The sequence below is a fragment of the Asterias rubens genome, chromosome 2 (assembly GCF_902459465.1).
Source record: "Asterias rubens chromosome 2, eAstRub1.3, whole genome shotgun sequence".
Classification (NCBI taxonomy): Eukaryota; Metazoa; Echinodermata; class Asteroidea; order Forcipulatida; family Asteriidae; genus Asterias; species Asterias rubens.
Genome location: NC_047063.1, coordinates 17,605,616 through 17,621,567, shown reverse-complemented (window position 1 = coordinate 17,621,567; position 15,952 = coordinate 17,605,616). Strand labels below are relative to the sequence as shown.

Genomic DNA, 15,952 nt, shown 5'->3' with positions numbered 1-15,952 from the left:
CTAATTGGCATCTGTGACTATGGCTTGGTCACCATGGTGACATGCAGTAAAGCCTATTGGATGCCCATAGCAACAGCCACAGTCGACAATTGAGACTCGGCCTTATTTTAGTGACTTTGACTTCTGTTCAATTCTTTTTTTTCTTTTTTTTTTTTTTTTTTCTCCACACTATGCAAATTATACATAATCATAAGCAAGCACGCAGTCACCTTTATAGAGCAATACAATAAATGAAGTTTAAAAAAGAAAGAGTATGAGGCCCTCAAAAAGCATTGCTGGTCTATTAGGGACCCCCAGGAAAGTACAAAAACTTTAGTGAACAAAATTTAAGACTTTGGGGTAGAAGGGAAAAAAAACCAAGATGGCTGACTTTACCCATTGCAATGTCATTCTCGCATGACGAGGGAGTTTCCACATCACACATACATTCTGCCTCCAGGAACTTGACAAACGTCTGCACGGCGTGTTCATGCAGTGGGTCATCGTTGGAGTATAACAGCAGCGTCTTGACTCGCTTTGATGGATGAATTATTTCAATTCTCTCTGGATATAAAAGATGAGTCAAAGGCCATTCAGAAAAGTCGATGTTAAAAAAAGTACAAAGTAATGCCTCAAGTTAAATCAAGGATCCAACATCAGTCGTTGTCTGCTTTGCAGTTACACTTTGTGCATACTAATTGATTTTACATAGAGTACCGTCAGTTGCATTAAGTGTTATTAGCACCCGCACACGTATGGCTTTGAACACCTCCGACAGCGGCGGAACTAGGGTGGGGGGGTGTCCCCCACCTCACTGTCGAAATACATTAATTGATTTTACATTGAGTACTGTCAGTTGCATTAAATGTTATTAGCACCCGCGTGTGTGCGCCAACACACGTATGGGGGGGGGTTGCCCCCCACTTTTGAAAAGTGTAGACTTTGCTGTACATCTTATAACCTCACTGTCGAAATACATTAAACACTGTTCAAAACTTTGCATTACTTTTTTATTGAAATAAATTAAGAATTATGACAAATATTAAATGAAAAGGAGCTTTGTAAGAGGAATATAAAGTAAATAAGAAATGTTGACTAGCCACTACTTTTACCTCGTGAGTTATTTGGCGTGCCAATTGGAACGTTATCCACGCTTTGGGTCGGAGAAATGTCTTGTACCATTATGCCTTCTTCACCTAAAAAGAAAGAACAGAAAGATTGAGAGAAGTTGTCTTGAAGTTAAAGGGAGAAGCAACAATGGAGCTTTTGAAACTTTGCATGGTGGGAGTATATTTAGGTGAGGCTGTGGTAGTACCATGTGTAAATCTCTTTTTTGGTTCCTTGTGGAAAAGTAAGAACATTTAAGTACAAGGGCTGACCTAACACACATATACATTTCAGGTTATTTAATCACAATTGTTCTTAATTTGTTCAAGGGCAAAAACAAAATCAGTAATCGGACTAAAGTAGGAAGAATATACATTTATTTAAAAATATATTTGTTTACATTTAGTTCATGTCAACACAATCAATACATTGTTTATTCTTTGCTCTTTGTTTATTTTGTGTGTACAGCGCTGTGGTACTTTCCCCTGTTAGTTAGAGCGCTTTATAAAGACCTTGTATTATTATTATTATTATTATTGTGATAACATTGTTCAGAAAACATATAATAATTTGTACTAAAACTTAATCCAGTTAATGAACAATAAATGGAAAACAGTTTGACATTAACATGTATTCATAAATACCTCAGACAGTTTCGCTATTCCTATTGGTGGAGAGCGCGTTACGTGGGTGTGTATAAACCTTTGTTTATGACCAGTAAAAAGTGTTAAAACATGGGCGTGACACGCGAGCTTGCACCTGTGATTATAAGACAGTTTCTTCATTCTTATTGGTCGAGAGCAACGGCTGGGACAGTTGTGCCCGACACGCGATATGCCCGACGCGCACAGCATTCCCTTATAAGGAGTTGTTTACCCGAGGGCGGCAGAGGGCCTTACCATTTCATAGCTGGAGGGGTGTTGTGTTGAAAGAAACCATTAAACAATTAAAATGTTTGCATTTATTTTACTTTTTGACCAAAAGTGTTGATGCTTTTTGACCGAAAAGGTATTTATGAATGGGAATCAAAGTGTGTTGAATCGGTTTTCAACTAGTGGTTTAAGGCCTGGTTCTTGATAATTTACGTCGACTTCCTCTTGGTCAAATTATCAAGAACCAGGCCTCGTTGGGATTAAACCACTTTTTGAAAATCTCTTCACCACACATTGATTCCCTTAGGAAAAAGAAGAAACAAAAGCCTGGTACTTATTGGTTGAAACATATTCTTTAAAAATCCTCGGGTAAAGCAGCCAAGAGGCCTGGGGAAAGTCCAGGGATTGTCGGGAGAAAATATCCGATAATAACAAACCTTTTCTGCAATTGTGTAAAGCTTGATAGACCAGGCTCCCTGGTTCTCTATAACATTTCCATACCACTAACACCTGGATCAAAATCACCACCACCAGAAGGCTCATGAAAATCACGACCACTAAGGTTTTTGTTGACACTGCATTCAAATGATAAAAAAAAAAAAAATATATATATATATATAGGGTATAAAACGATAAGGGAAGCAGACAGGGTAAATTTAATCGGGCATGGTGTTTATTCCTTAGGAAAAGGAGGACAATTTAATTTGAGTTCTAGAGGCTTTATAGACATTTCTTGAGCACTTTTCAATATAAAACTTGCTGATAACAGATAGTAGAAAAAATATCAGGCCTAGTTAAAATTTGGAGGTAAACATAAACAATCAACTAGAACGGGATTCAAAAACTCAACCAAATGAATATTGTAAGAAAACCCCAGATAATTTTTTCCAGGGAAACCACACAGTCAGGTAGGGACTGAAAACCCAATCCACGAATTGGTTCAAACTAGGCTAATAGAAGTGGTAGGCGAGGAAAGATACTATGCCAACTCGACCGCTCTATCATTGGTATTTGGATAAGTTTTTTACCTTGGCACGTTTGTTCTGAGATATTATACTCGTAGCCTGTGTCGCAGGTGCAGATGTATTTGACACTAACGCTATCGCCATTGGCTGCGTATTGGCATTCGCCGTGGTAACCGCATACATTATTTTCACTCCCCGAGTTCTGGTAGCACGGATCCTCTAAAAACACAAATGAAAATAGAGTTGCTAAGAAGATGTTGAAGAGGGGTTCCAGGAACAAACTAAGTTTTGTGATTCGTCCAATTTCCAATAAAAATACTCTTTATATAAATGTGAGAAAATACAAAACACTAACCTCACGTTAAAATGGAGTAAAATGTCATTTTGTATGATACTCTTTCAGCCCAAAATGTTTAACATGATGTCATTAGACAGCAAAAACAAATGGGTCTGTACATTTCAAAGAGGGAATCTTGCACCAGTCAAAACTTCAAATTCATTGCTATATTGAATGAATATCAGCAAAATTCAGGAATGAATTGAACATTATTTGTAGGTAAATGTACAGACAATATACATGTATTTGAAATGTACGGCATTGAATGGTTTTTGGATTTTGACAAAACTTGCATTTGAAGGGTTTCAATAAACACTGACATTTTACACCTTTTTAACATTAGGTTAGAAACACAAATTTTACCCCTTTTCATAGGGACTCTAACTCTTGTAAATTAGTAACAAAACTTAATTTGACTTTGGAGTCCTTCTTTAATAAAGATGATGGGAGAAGGATGGTCACAAATCAAGTTATACAAAGATAATCACACAATTAAGTCCATGCATGTCCCTTATTGACTCCTTGCCAGCCCGTACAAGTGTAAGATGTGCCCCTTTTAACCCTATTATGCACATTGCCACTTTCATTGTGTAAAACATGCCTATCCTGTCTTCCATTATGAGTGTCAAAAGGTAAACAAAGAAATTTACGGTAGACTCGCACGGTGGAGGTTTATCACTTTAAAGTTGTAGGGAGTTAATTAGTAACAGTGCATGCAAAGTATTAGAAGTTATTATTATTTTTATATCATTTATGATACACAAACATGTAGTGACTAAGTAAGCCATTTAAAAGGAAAATTGGAGGTTGGTAGAGGAATCGAGAGGAATAGAAAGATGGGTTGGGGTTGGGGTGTCAGCTGAGACTTCATCACTGCAGGACCAAATGAGGTTAGTAGCTAGAGTCCAAGTTATAAATAGCCCCACTATGTCTGTAATCCATACAACATCGATATTCTTTTTAAATTATGCTAAACAAATTCTGATATTAACTGTAGTTAAAGGAACACGTTGCCTTGGATTGGACGAGTTGGACTATACAAAGCATTTGTAACCACTCTTGTTATAAAATGCACATGATTGGAAAGATTTTTTAAAAGTAGAATACAATGATCCACACAAATTTGCCTCGAAATTGTTGCGAACTAACACGGTCGGCCATTTATGGGAGTCAAAATTTGGACTCCCATAAATGGCCAACCATGTTAGTCGACGAGGTAAAAAGAAAAACACGTAATTTCAAAGCATATTTGTGTGGATCATTTTATTCTACTTTTACAACATCTTTCTAACCATATGCATTTTATAACAAACGGTTAAAAACGCACTTTTAAAGACCAACTCGACCGATCCTAGGCAACGTGTTCCTTTAAAATTTGAAGATTTTTGAAGCATGCACGCAAAGGAGACCTTGACAAGTCTGTCTGTCTTCCATATAGCCCTGCCGACACTCGCAGGAAAAGTCCATTTCAATAAGGGGGGACGATGAGTTCTGAAGACGGCATGTTCCATTACCACAGGGGTTAAGAACACACGGATCAACTGAAAAAGAGTTGAACATTAATTTGTTTAATGTTAAGTGACAAAAGTCAATATACAATAAGTTTTGTTGTTCTCTGTACTAAATTCTTGTGATTTAACTTGTATGGATGAGTATAAATAATAATAAGAACAACTCCAAAACAAAAACAAACAAACAAACAAACAAATAAATACCGAAACACCACAACAATCAAACAATCAAAACAAAGTAATGTCTTTGTTGCCCCAACTTGCCCCGCCCTACCCCAGTATGAAAATGTCTAGTTACACCAATGTGTACTTTAAGGTTCATGAACGTTCAATTCAATTCAAACTCACATATAGTTCCATACTTCATGAAAATTTAAAAACACTCCAAAGCCAAACAATAATTTTTTTTTTTTCACGAAAGACTCTTTTTACAAGTCATGAACATAATTAAGTATGGAGGCATCATCTAGAAGTCGCAGCTTGTGGCGAGATGCCTGATGGACAGACAAACATAACACAAACAGAAACAATTGTAAACACCGCCAGACAAGTAGAACAAAGACTTTCATTGGTTGAAATGCTTGTCTTTCCTGGATACCTTTGCAAGTTCCATCCATATCTTTGTATCCATAGCTACAGTTACAGAAGTAGCCATCTTGGGTGGGTTTTATGATGCAAGTCCCTACGCCGCATGGGTTATAGGGTTTTTGAGTAGCACTGTCCAATGGGCTGCATGGGTTTTCTGGAAAGAAAAACACAAGATTTGTCTCTGATCTGAAAACATCCAAGTAACAATTTCTTTTAATTATCAGATTGTTTGGTAATTTAAAGTTATGTGTTGTTCTGATATTAAGCATATGGGTTTTCAATCTCAATGTTGTGCACTTGTGCTTAAGAGTCTCTTACTTTTGCTGATCTTTTAGGAATTTTATCCGAATCTGTGATTAAGAGATATGCTACAATTGGACTTAATTGCAATCACTTTAAAGTTCTACAATTGCTTTCTTTTGCTGATTTTTAAGGAACTTTATTAGACGTTGTAACTGTGCTTTGATTCAATTGCAATTGCTTAGTGCTTATAAATCTCTTTCTTTTGCTGATCTTTGAGGAGTTTATCAGTGTTTGTAAATGTGCTACAGGTAGACTTATAGGCCTAAAAGTTTGTCTTTGATCTTTAAGGAATTTTAACAGACTTCGCAAATCGACTACAACTGGACTTACTGATGCAACGGCCATTGTCATCTTCCATGTAGCCTGGCTTACATACACAGATAGCCTCACTTCCAACTGGCTTGCAATCGTGCACTGTATCAGAGCAGTGCGTCGGACCACTCAAACAAGGATTCTCTGATGAACCACAAAGAAATCTCTAACAATTATAAAATACAGTTTTTCATGCTGATTAAAGACACTGGACACTATTGGTAATTGTCAAAGACCAGTCTTCTCACTTGGTGTGTATCTCAACATATGCATAAAATAACAAACCTGTGAAAATTTGAGCTCAATTGGTCGTCGAAATTGCGAGAGAATAATGGAAGAAAAAACTCTCTTGTTGCACAAGTTATGTGCTTTCAGATGCTTGATTTTGGGACCTTGAAATCTAATTCTGAGGTCTCGAAATCAAATTCAAATATTTTAGAGAGAAGTTATATTTCTTTCTCAAAAACTATGTTACTTCAGAGAGAGCCGTTTCTTACAACATTTTAAAGTATCAGCAGCTCTCCATTGATCATTAATAAGTAAGTTTTTATGATAACAATTATTTTAGTGATTACCGATAGTGTCCAGTGCCTTTACCTTGTTTACACTAAATTGGAATTTTGTAGATGTTGTTTGAAGAACACTATTTACTCTGCAGTAGTAGAGAAATTTCCTGAATGTGGAAAAAAAAATCACACGCAACTTACTGCAGTTCTAGCGCAGTGTCTTACCGACTAGACCACGGAAATTGCCCAGTAGGTAGAGACACTGCTCTAGAATTGCAAAGGTTGTGGGTTCGAATCACACGTGAGTAATTTGCCTGTGATTTTTTTTTCCACAGAACTCGGGGGAAAGTACTGAGTATACGGTGCTTACATCGGTGTACGAGTAAAACCAAAATTAATCTTCTTTATTCCCGATGCAAGTTTAACAACTACTATTAAAAAGTTTGAGCACATAGCCTCTCATATAGAGCTCAAACCCATCACTTAGTGACGACACTAATGGCACTCCCAGATCTCTAACCCTGTGTACTAGGCCATCCACCTCAGCTCCCAATTGGGAGTATAGCTAAATAAGTAGCGCAAAAAGCTAAATCAATCACAAGAACCATCATCCCAGAGTTGTTCTCATCTTAAATTTTTCTTCTTGAAATCCATCAAGAGTGGCTTTTAGTCAGGGCAAACATGCATAAACAAATATTCATAATTACCTCACGACAGTTTCACTATTCCTATTGGTGGAGAGCGCGTCACGTGGGTGTGTATAAACCTTTGTTTATGACCAGTAAAAAGTGTTGAAACATTTGCGTGACACGCGACCTTGCACCTGTTCTTATAAGACAGTTTCTTCATTCCTATTGGTCGAAAGCAACGGCTGAAACAGTTGGGCCACATCACGCGATACGCGCGACGCACACAGCATTCCCTTATAAGGAGTTGTTTGCCCGAGGGTGGCGGAGGGCTTTACCATTTCATAGCTGGAGGGGTGTTGTGTTGAAAGAATACATTGAACAATTATAATTTTTGCATTTATTTTACATTTTGACCAAAAAGTGTTGATGTTTTTGACCGAAAAGGTATTTATGAATGGGAATCAAAGTGTGTTGAATCGGTTTTCAACTAGTGGTCTAAACCTGCCGAGGCTTCGTCTAGGTAAAATTATCAAGAACCAAGCCTCGTTGGGATTAAACCACTAGTTGAAAACCTCTTCACCACACATTGATTCCCTTAATTTACGAGATTTAAATTTGGTTAAAGATATGCATTGTTTTAAAAAACTTACCAATAATTTTGAATTCAGCAGACAAGGTAATGCTGCACGTTCTATCTTGACCATCTTTAGTGAAACATGTATTGATGTCCGGTTGTGGAGTGATCTTTGTGCATAAGAAAATCAGTAAATCAAAAAAGTTGTGCTTAAAACAATCCTGATTGTTACAATATCTATTCCCTGACAGCGATTTTGCATGTTAGTCAAAATGTAGAGGATAACTTTCACCTTTCATTTTAGTGCCGGCACCTCAATAAAAGAGATAATTTATTCAACAGACATCATCCTTATAACAGACCTACACAGACCTTATGTTAAGCCTGTAGCAATCGGGCGGCATTAAACTATAAGGCCTGAACCAAGTGGTCTTCTTAAGCCATGGCCCAGCGTAACTCCACTGAGCAAAAGTATGTATGTCCCAATGTTGACAGCTTACGTTGGTCCATCAAAACTATTTTGTTGGCAGAATGTTAGGCTCAACATTGGCCCAATTATTGACTGTGTTGGCCCATTATTGGTTTAATGTTTTAACATACTTGGGCCAGACATTGGACCAATATTGAGTCAACTTTTACATTGACCCAACCATGGAGGAAAGCATGACCCAACATAAGGTTAATGAGTAAATGTCCGTTGGGCCAATGCGGACAGCCAATGTTGATCGAATGAAAGTGTTCCAACGTTGGTTCTATGTTGTGTTGCTATCTGGGCCAAGGTAGAAAGAACCTGGGGTGGATTTCACCAAGAGTTTCAGGCCGTCCTAACTTAGGACTGGCCTTAAGTTTTGTATATCTCCTAGGACTAGTCTTAAGTTAGGAATAGTCCTAACTCTTTGTGAAATCAAACCCTTGACTACTTACCTTTACTAATCTCTGACCAGGTCCTGTGTTTAAGTTCACCCTGATAAAAGTGATTTGTCTTCCATACTTGAAAGTCTGGTAGTAAGACATGTTTTTCTGGGAAAAAAAGAGAAGAGAAAAGTTAGTTTTAGAGCTTGATTTCACAAAGCACTACTCTCTAAATGTAAAAGAGTGAAAAACACCACACTTTACATTTCGAGTTGTCCCTTGTATGACTCTTTTAAAAGAGTGGTGGTTATTCCACCCTTTTAAAGGGGTTTCACTCCAGGACAGAGTGAAAAATCACTCAAAAAAGATGCAAACTTCAATCTAAAAGAGTGGAAGACCACTCGAAAAAGAGTCCCTCATATGCCTCTCCAAAGAGTGCTATTTCACTTTTTTTGCATTTAGAGAGTAAGATTTGTTTTATTTTGAGTGAATATTACCATAGTGATTTGTATTTTGACATCACACTTTGCTTATTAGTAATTAAGAAAACCTTACTCCGGACATTAAACTGTACAAGTTTGCAAAACTGTGTAAAAGTTTCTAAGATTTTGTCAAAGTTCTTAAAATTGCTGAAGCTGTAAGAAGAAAACAGCAACAGTGAGTGTCACTAAGTCCCTCTGTACAGTTTACACAAAAACAAGGTGTCAATCTGGGATCAAACTGTAAAAGTTTGTAAAACTTTGTAAAACCTTTAAAAGTTTAGAAAACTTTGTAAAAGTTCTAAAACTGGCTAAAGCCAATAAGACAAGAGTAGCAAAAGTGTCACAGAGTCCCTCTGTACAGTGTACATAAAAACAAGGTGTCAATCTGGGATCAAACTGTAAAAGTTTGGAAAATTTTGTAAAACTTTTTAAAAGTTTGGAAAACAAGAAAAGAGTAGCAATAGTGTCACTAAGTCCCTCTGTACAGTGTACATAAAAACGAGGTGTCAATCTGGGATCAAACTGTAAAAGTTTGGACAACTTTGTAAAAGTTCTAAAAAATGGCTGAAGCCAATAAGACGAGAGTAGCAAAAGGGTCACAGAGTCCATCTGTACAGTGTACATAAAAACAAGGAGTCAATTTGGGATCAAACTGTAAAATTTGTAAAACTTTTTAAAAGTTTAGAAAACTTTGTAATAATTCTAAAAATGGCTGAAGCCAATAAGAAAAGAGTAACAACAGTGTCACTGAGTCCATCTGTACAGTGTACATAAAAACAAGGTGTCAATCTGGGATCAAACTGTAAAATTTGTAAAACTTTGTAAAAGTTCCAAAAAATGGCTGAAGCCAATATCAAAAGAGTAACAACAGTGTCACTGAGTCCCTTTGTACGTCCCTTTGTACAGTGTTCATAAAAACAAGGAGTCAATCTGGGATCAAACTGTAAAATTTGTAAAACTTTTTAAAAGTTTGGAAAACAAGAACAGAGTAGCAACAGTGCCCCGAGTCCCAGTGTACATAAAACACTTACAACATCAAAATCTGTGAAACCGCTTGAATGGCCGCTGTTGTGATCAGTAACAGTAGGGACTGATATACGGAATGTGTTAAATTCACACTCTTCAGGTCCCAGCTCCACTTCAACAGATAGGTCAAGATACTCGCTAGATACAAGCAGATACTGTGGCCTCCAGTGAGCACACAACTCTAAAGAATGTGAAAAAAAGGATAAAGTTACTATAGGTTTTCTCGGTCAAATTCGGCAAATCAGCAGTCAATTTTCGTGCGTTCGAATTAAAGCTGTTTTGCCTCTCCAGTTGTTACTTCGTTTCAAATTCAGAATTCTGCCATTCAATTTCGTTTGGAGTCGAGTCAAACTCCTTTAGCACTCAATTTAGCCTATCGTCATTCTTTTTCGTGACACACACGCCTCAAGAAGCGTCTGCGAATTTGAATGCTGCTTTGGTGAATTGTTAAATTGAATGGCTATTTTGTAAAGTTAAATGACGCAACATTACATTTGACTAATCATAAAACGAAATCGAATGACCCTTTTCAGTTGCATTCGATTTCGTGTGAAATAGAATAGCTTGGAGGTTAAATTGGCTGCTCATTTTCCGAAATTGACCGAGAAAACCTATATTACTATCATTTATTTGTCAAATAATAAACCACACTGGAAAGCTCACTAGATCCAATCCCGTTATAGTAAATTTGTCTTTGTTCAACTCAAAATGATTATTTATTTGAAAACAAGACATTTTTAAAAGAAAGAAAGAAACTCGAGGCAAATTGAAGCACTCCAAAACCAAAACAGAATCAACAAAACAAGGCTTAGCCCAATAAACATAACAAGGATAAACAACAAGGATGATGTGAGAGGCCAACTAGATGAGCATAGAAAACAGCAGAATTATTATCATGGGGAAAATGAAAAGTTTGCGTAGGAAGGAAAACATGCAATAATGAGAATTAAATCTGGAAAAGAAAAAAAGAAAACTACCCAGCTAAAACACCTACACTACCACAGAGCGGGGGACGACAAAGGTAAACTAAATTTCTGTTGCTCACAACATTCAGTAGTCATTTTATTTTTCAATGGATAATGTCATTAAAGACACTGGACACTATTGGTACTTATCAAAGACCAGTCTCCTCACTTGGTGTATCTCAACATATGCATAAAATAACAGACCTGTGAAGTTTGAGCTCAATTGGTTGTCAAAGTTGCAAGATAATAATGAAAGAACAAACACCCTTGTCACACGGAGTTGTGTGCTTTCAGATGCTTGATTTCGAGACCTCAAAATCTACTTCTGAGGTCACGAAATCAAATTCGTGGAAAACAACTTCTTTCTCGAAAACTACTTCACTTCAGAGGGAGCCAATAGTGTCCACTGCCTTTAATGCATTTTTCAAAGAATTTAAATCATTTACAAAGAGCAATCAAATACGTATAAATAAATTGTTTAATCCTTTGATCTTTTTGTCCTTACCATTGTCTTGTAGAACACCTTCAGATTTGTCGATGCACAGATAGTCGTTTGGAATGTAATAGCATGCTGTGAAGAGACAGAACAAATCAATTTAAAATCATTTCACATCAATGTACATGATTTAAGTGATTTGACAATATAAAAACCTTCCTTTTTAAAATAAATTTAGCCACAGACATGATCTAAAAAGAATGATTGACATCTTGACATCCATTTTATTGGTGGAATGATTCTTACCTTAAAGTCACCTGGAAATAGATTTTTTTTTCTTTCAAACATAAGAGTATATTATGCTTAAGAACAATAAAACAATTTTTTTAGTAATTGTTTGTAACGATTTATATGTTTAAAAAATATGAAGTTGTTTGGGGGGCTGACTCCGCCTACCCCTTTTGTGACGTCAATCGAGGCAGACTTTGCCTGCAATGCGTATAGTAAACACACGTGCAAAGTACATGTACGTCCAAGTCGTGAGTTGGTACATTTCAAAAAGTTTTTTTCTGCATTCAGCTGCAATACCCCTGGTCGGCATTGCCGGAAAAAAACAAAAAAAATTTGTTTGAAACTTACAAACTCACGACTTGGTCCGTACATGTACTTTGCAATTGTGTTTACTCTACGCATTACAGGCAAAGTCTGCCTCGATTGACGTCACGAACAGCGCCCTCTCGGGTCGGGGTCTACTCTTAAATTTGTAAATAACATAAGAACTGATTTTTTAAAACCTTAGTTAACTGTTTATTCACATTCCACTCATCAAAACACATTATATTAGTGACAAAAGCTTTATTTTGAAAAAATACCACTTCCAGGTGACTTTAATCCCCTCTTCAAATTGAATGCATATTGTTCACTAAAAACTGTTATAAATTTTTTGGTTTTGTGACTAATAAAGACTGGGAAAAGTGTTCTATTTTTCATCCTTGAAGGTGTGTTAACGTTTGCTCCTTTTACAGATGGGCTCATAGTTCTAAGTTGAATCGGCATAAATGGTTAAACAGAAGTCACAAGTCCCATTTCACTGTTTAGGAAACATGACTAAAAAGCACTGCTGCACGATTAGTAATTGTCAAAGACCAGTTCAAATTGTCAAAGACCAGACCGACGCTTCTTTTCAGAACCCAACCCATTAGAGATAGTCATTACACGGTGTTACCACAAACCTTTCCATATCGTATTTCCACCATGCAAAGTTTCAAATCCTACTTTTACCAGCATTCTCACTTGCTGTATCCCAAACATATACATCAAATAACAAACCCGTGAAAGTATGAGCTCAATTGGTCATCAAAGTTACAAGAGAATGATGACAGAAAAAAACATCCTTGTTGCACAACTTATGTGTGCTCTCAGATGCATAACAAATGGCTTAAGCCTGAAGTCTTTCAAAATTTGAGTGGGAAATTACCTTTTTCTCAAAAACTACTTTACTTCAGAGGGAGCCGTTTCTCACAATATTTTATACTATCGACAGCTCTCCATTCCTTGTTGCCATGTAAGTTTTTATGCTAACAATTATTTCAAGTAATTGCCAATAGTGTCCAGTGCCTTTACTTGCACAACTCCAGAGAGTTTGAACTACTCTCATACTCACATTGTGTTCTGTATCTCATTGTCACTGCAGTATCTCTTGGATAGTCACCATTTATATCAATCACTGGCAGAGTTCTTATTGTATACTCATATTCCATGCCGGGCTTCTGACCCCGAAAACAGTCAAAAAATAACTTCAACTGTAGTGAAAAACAAAAGTTGTTTGAATAATTTGGAGTTGAGCAAAGAAAAAAGAGTGGGACTTGAACCTGTAAGCTCAGGATTATACATACATACATACACACAAAAATGTTTTATATACCGCCATTTCATCAAGACCACAGCGGTTTGTGATGAAACAGAGAAACAAATAAACGATGAGACAAAATGCAAGTTAAACCAAACAGCAAAACAATCATTGTGGGAACAGGTGTGATTTCAGATGCTTCTTGAAAATATGAAGTGAATCAGCAGAGCGCAGAGATGGGGGGAGACTATTCCAAAGTTTAGGGGCGGCAAAAGAGAAGGATATTTCAGCAGCTGAAGCAAGAGATCTGTGGGTTATTTTGTGTTCGACAAGACGGGTAGTGTGTTTGATGACCGCAAGCCGACTCTTCCTGGTGTGTACAAAACCAAGCATGATTTTAAATATGCACGATTTTATTATAGTGCCAGCGCTCTACCATTTGAGCTTCCTAGCCCTTATGTTGGCAGTCGCTCAGTTTTGTTGATATCTTTGTTCAGGGTGTTATTCGAAGCCATTCCAATAGTAACTATAATACATGTAGAGTCATGCACACCCAAACAACATGGGAAGCAGCAGCAGAGGGATCACCTTAAGGAAATGCAACTTTTATTTCAGCTATCCAGTATTCAATTCAATTCAATTCAATTCAATTCAAGAGTACATTTATTTCCATACTCTCATACAAGAATAACGAAAGCTACATGTATTACGGAGTAAAGCAAAACATAAGTAAGAGTAAACATAAATAAATAAACAAATAAATAGAGTATGGGGCCATTTTGGTAAGCAAGAGCTTGTATAAATCACAAGGAACCCGACTTGGGAAATTAAACTAAAATATTTGGTTGAACAAATAAAATAAAAACTGGGACTGAAAACCCAATCCAGGCAGGGAAAGAAACCACAGAGTCATCTATATCCCCAAGAATGATATCATAATACAGGAACTGGACAAGAATAGTTTCATTTTGTGTATTCGATCTTTTATTGACTCATTCATTGTTCTGCCATTGCAGCGTGTACTAAAATGAAACAACTTAATTAAAGTAGATTTACAGACATTTAAAACTATGTTGAAAACTCACTTGTTCAAATCTTTGTAGTTACCCCTTTCTGCAGCTTGTTATTTTCTGTTTAAATTGTGTTTATTTCTCATGTTTATTTCTGCTTTTGTTTGCTTATTTTGTTTATACATGATATTGTTCTTTGTTTTTGGTGCTGTTGCCCTGGTTTACAATAGTCTTCACCAGGACACCATCACCATGCGCTTAGAAACGTAGTATTAAGCGTGGTATGAATTTGTATTATTATTATTATTATTACCCTCCGAAATACCACAATTTATACCCCATTTCAGACTGTTGTCCTGCTTATTTTGCTCGTTAAAACAATTTTTTTTCTTAGCACTATTTCCAGGTTCAGCAACTCTATGAAATCAAGCCCTGGATTCCGAGATGTTTTTACAAAAATGCTGTATTACATTTTTGTTGAAACAGGTCATTAAAATGACAAAGGGCACAAAGGTTGGCTATTGAATGGTATTGATTTCATCTAAATATTCCGTACAGGTTCAAGGTCAAAAACCACCATGGTGACATGACGGGGTGCACTTTTATAATGTTGCGGTCTCACGGAATCGAGCTTCACACAAATCATTTGAATACAGAGTGTGTAACAGCTTTCTGCTTGCACCATACACTCTCGTTTTCTATGACATAGAACTCCTTGCCTGGTGCATGTTTCCCTCCATCCCGCATTCTAGACTGTTATATATAAGGAACTAGCAGTATCTACCTTCAGCTCCCCCACTATATTTTCATCTATAATGTTTTCTTCTTGAAGCCACTTACCAAGAGTGGCTTTGAGCCTTGTTAGTGGTGAACTCAGTTTGCATTAAACATACAAACATATTCATATTTGAAAAAGAACACTACTCTCTTAATGTAAAACAGTGAAAAAGCACTCTTTCAAGAGCCATATGAAGGACAACTCTTCTTCGAGTGGTCTTCCACTCTCTTAGATTGAAGTTTGCATCTTTTTGAGTGATTTTTCACTCTGTCCTGGAGTGAAACCCCTCTAAAAGAATGAAATAACCACCACTCTTTTTGATGAGCCATATAAGGGACAGCTCGAAAAGTAAAGAGTGGTGTTTTTCACTCTTTTACATTAAGAGAGTACTGGCTGTTTTTTTTTTTTTCAATCTGATCTGTTGAATTATGAAGGACAACTCTTTTTCGAGTGGTCTTCCACTCTTTTAGATTGAAGTTTGCATCTTTTTGAGTGATTTTTCACTCTGTCCTGGAGTGAAACCCCTCTAAAAGAGTGAAATAACCACCACTCTTTTTGAAGAGTCATACAAGGGACAGCTCGAAAAGTAAAGAGTGGTGTTTTTCACTCTCTTACATTTAAAGAGTACTGGCTGTTTTTTATTTATAAATCTGATCTGTTGCTAAAAAGCGCATATCACAAATTCTCAAAGAAAACTGGTTGAAAACTAAAGACCATTGTGCTCATTTGCTATAAAAAGTCGCATCCCTTGAGGTAATCCCTCTGCTGCCGCTTCCCAGGTAATATCGTGATCTCTGGCTCCATGGCAACACATAATGTATGACTTGTGACTGGCACCCCGAAACTCAGTTGGTAGAGCGTTGATGCTTTT

The 15,952-nt window shown here is 36.8% G+C and overlaps 1 protein-coding gene across 1 annotated transcript in view; it reads right to left on the bottom strand.

Annotated features, from left to right (window-relative positions):
• The window catches only part of LOC117307002, a 31,357-nt gene that overhangs the window by 1,149 nt on the left and 14,256 nt on the right, over positions 1-15,952 (bottom strand). The window contains exons 5-16 of the mRNA XM_033791620.1: positions 13,108-13,246; positions 11,514-11,579; positions 10,049-10,224; positions 8,608-8,703; positions 7,760-7,853; positions 5,993-6,118; positions 5,370-5,513; positions 4,670-4,801; positions 2,987-3,142; positions 2,396-2,533; positions 1,092-1,175; positions 376-543 (exon numbers count right to left, since the gene is read on the bottom strand). Coding sequence (XP_033647511.1) covers positions 376-543; positions 1,092-1,175; positions 2,396-2,533; positions 2,987-3,142; positions 4,670-4,801; positions 5,370-5,513; positions 5,993-6,118; positions 7,760-7,853; positions 8,608-8,703; positions 10,049-10,224; positions 11,514-11,579; positions 13,108-13,246 — 1,519 coding nt within the window. The remainder of the gene's footprint in view (positions 1-375; positions 544-1,091; positions 1,176-2,395; positions 2,534-2,986; positions 3,143-4,669; positions 4,802-5,369; positions 5,514-5,992; positions 6,119-7,759; positions 7,854-8,607; positions 8,704-10,048; positions 10,225-11,513; positions 11,580-13,107; positions 13,247-15,952) is intronic.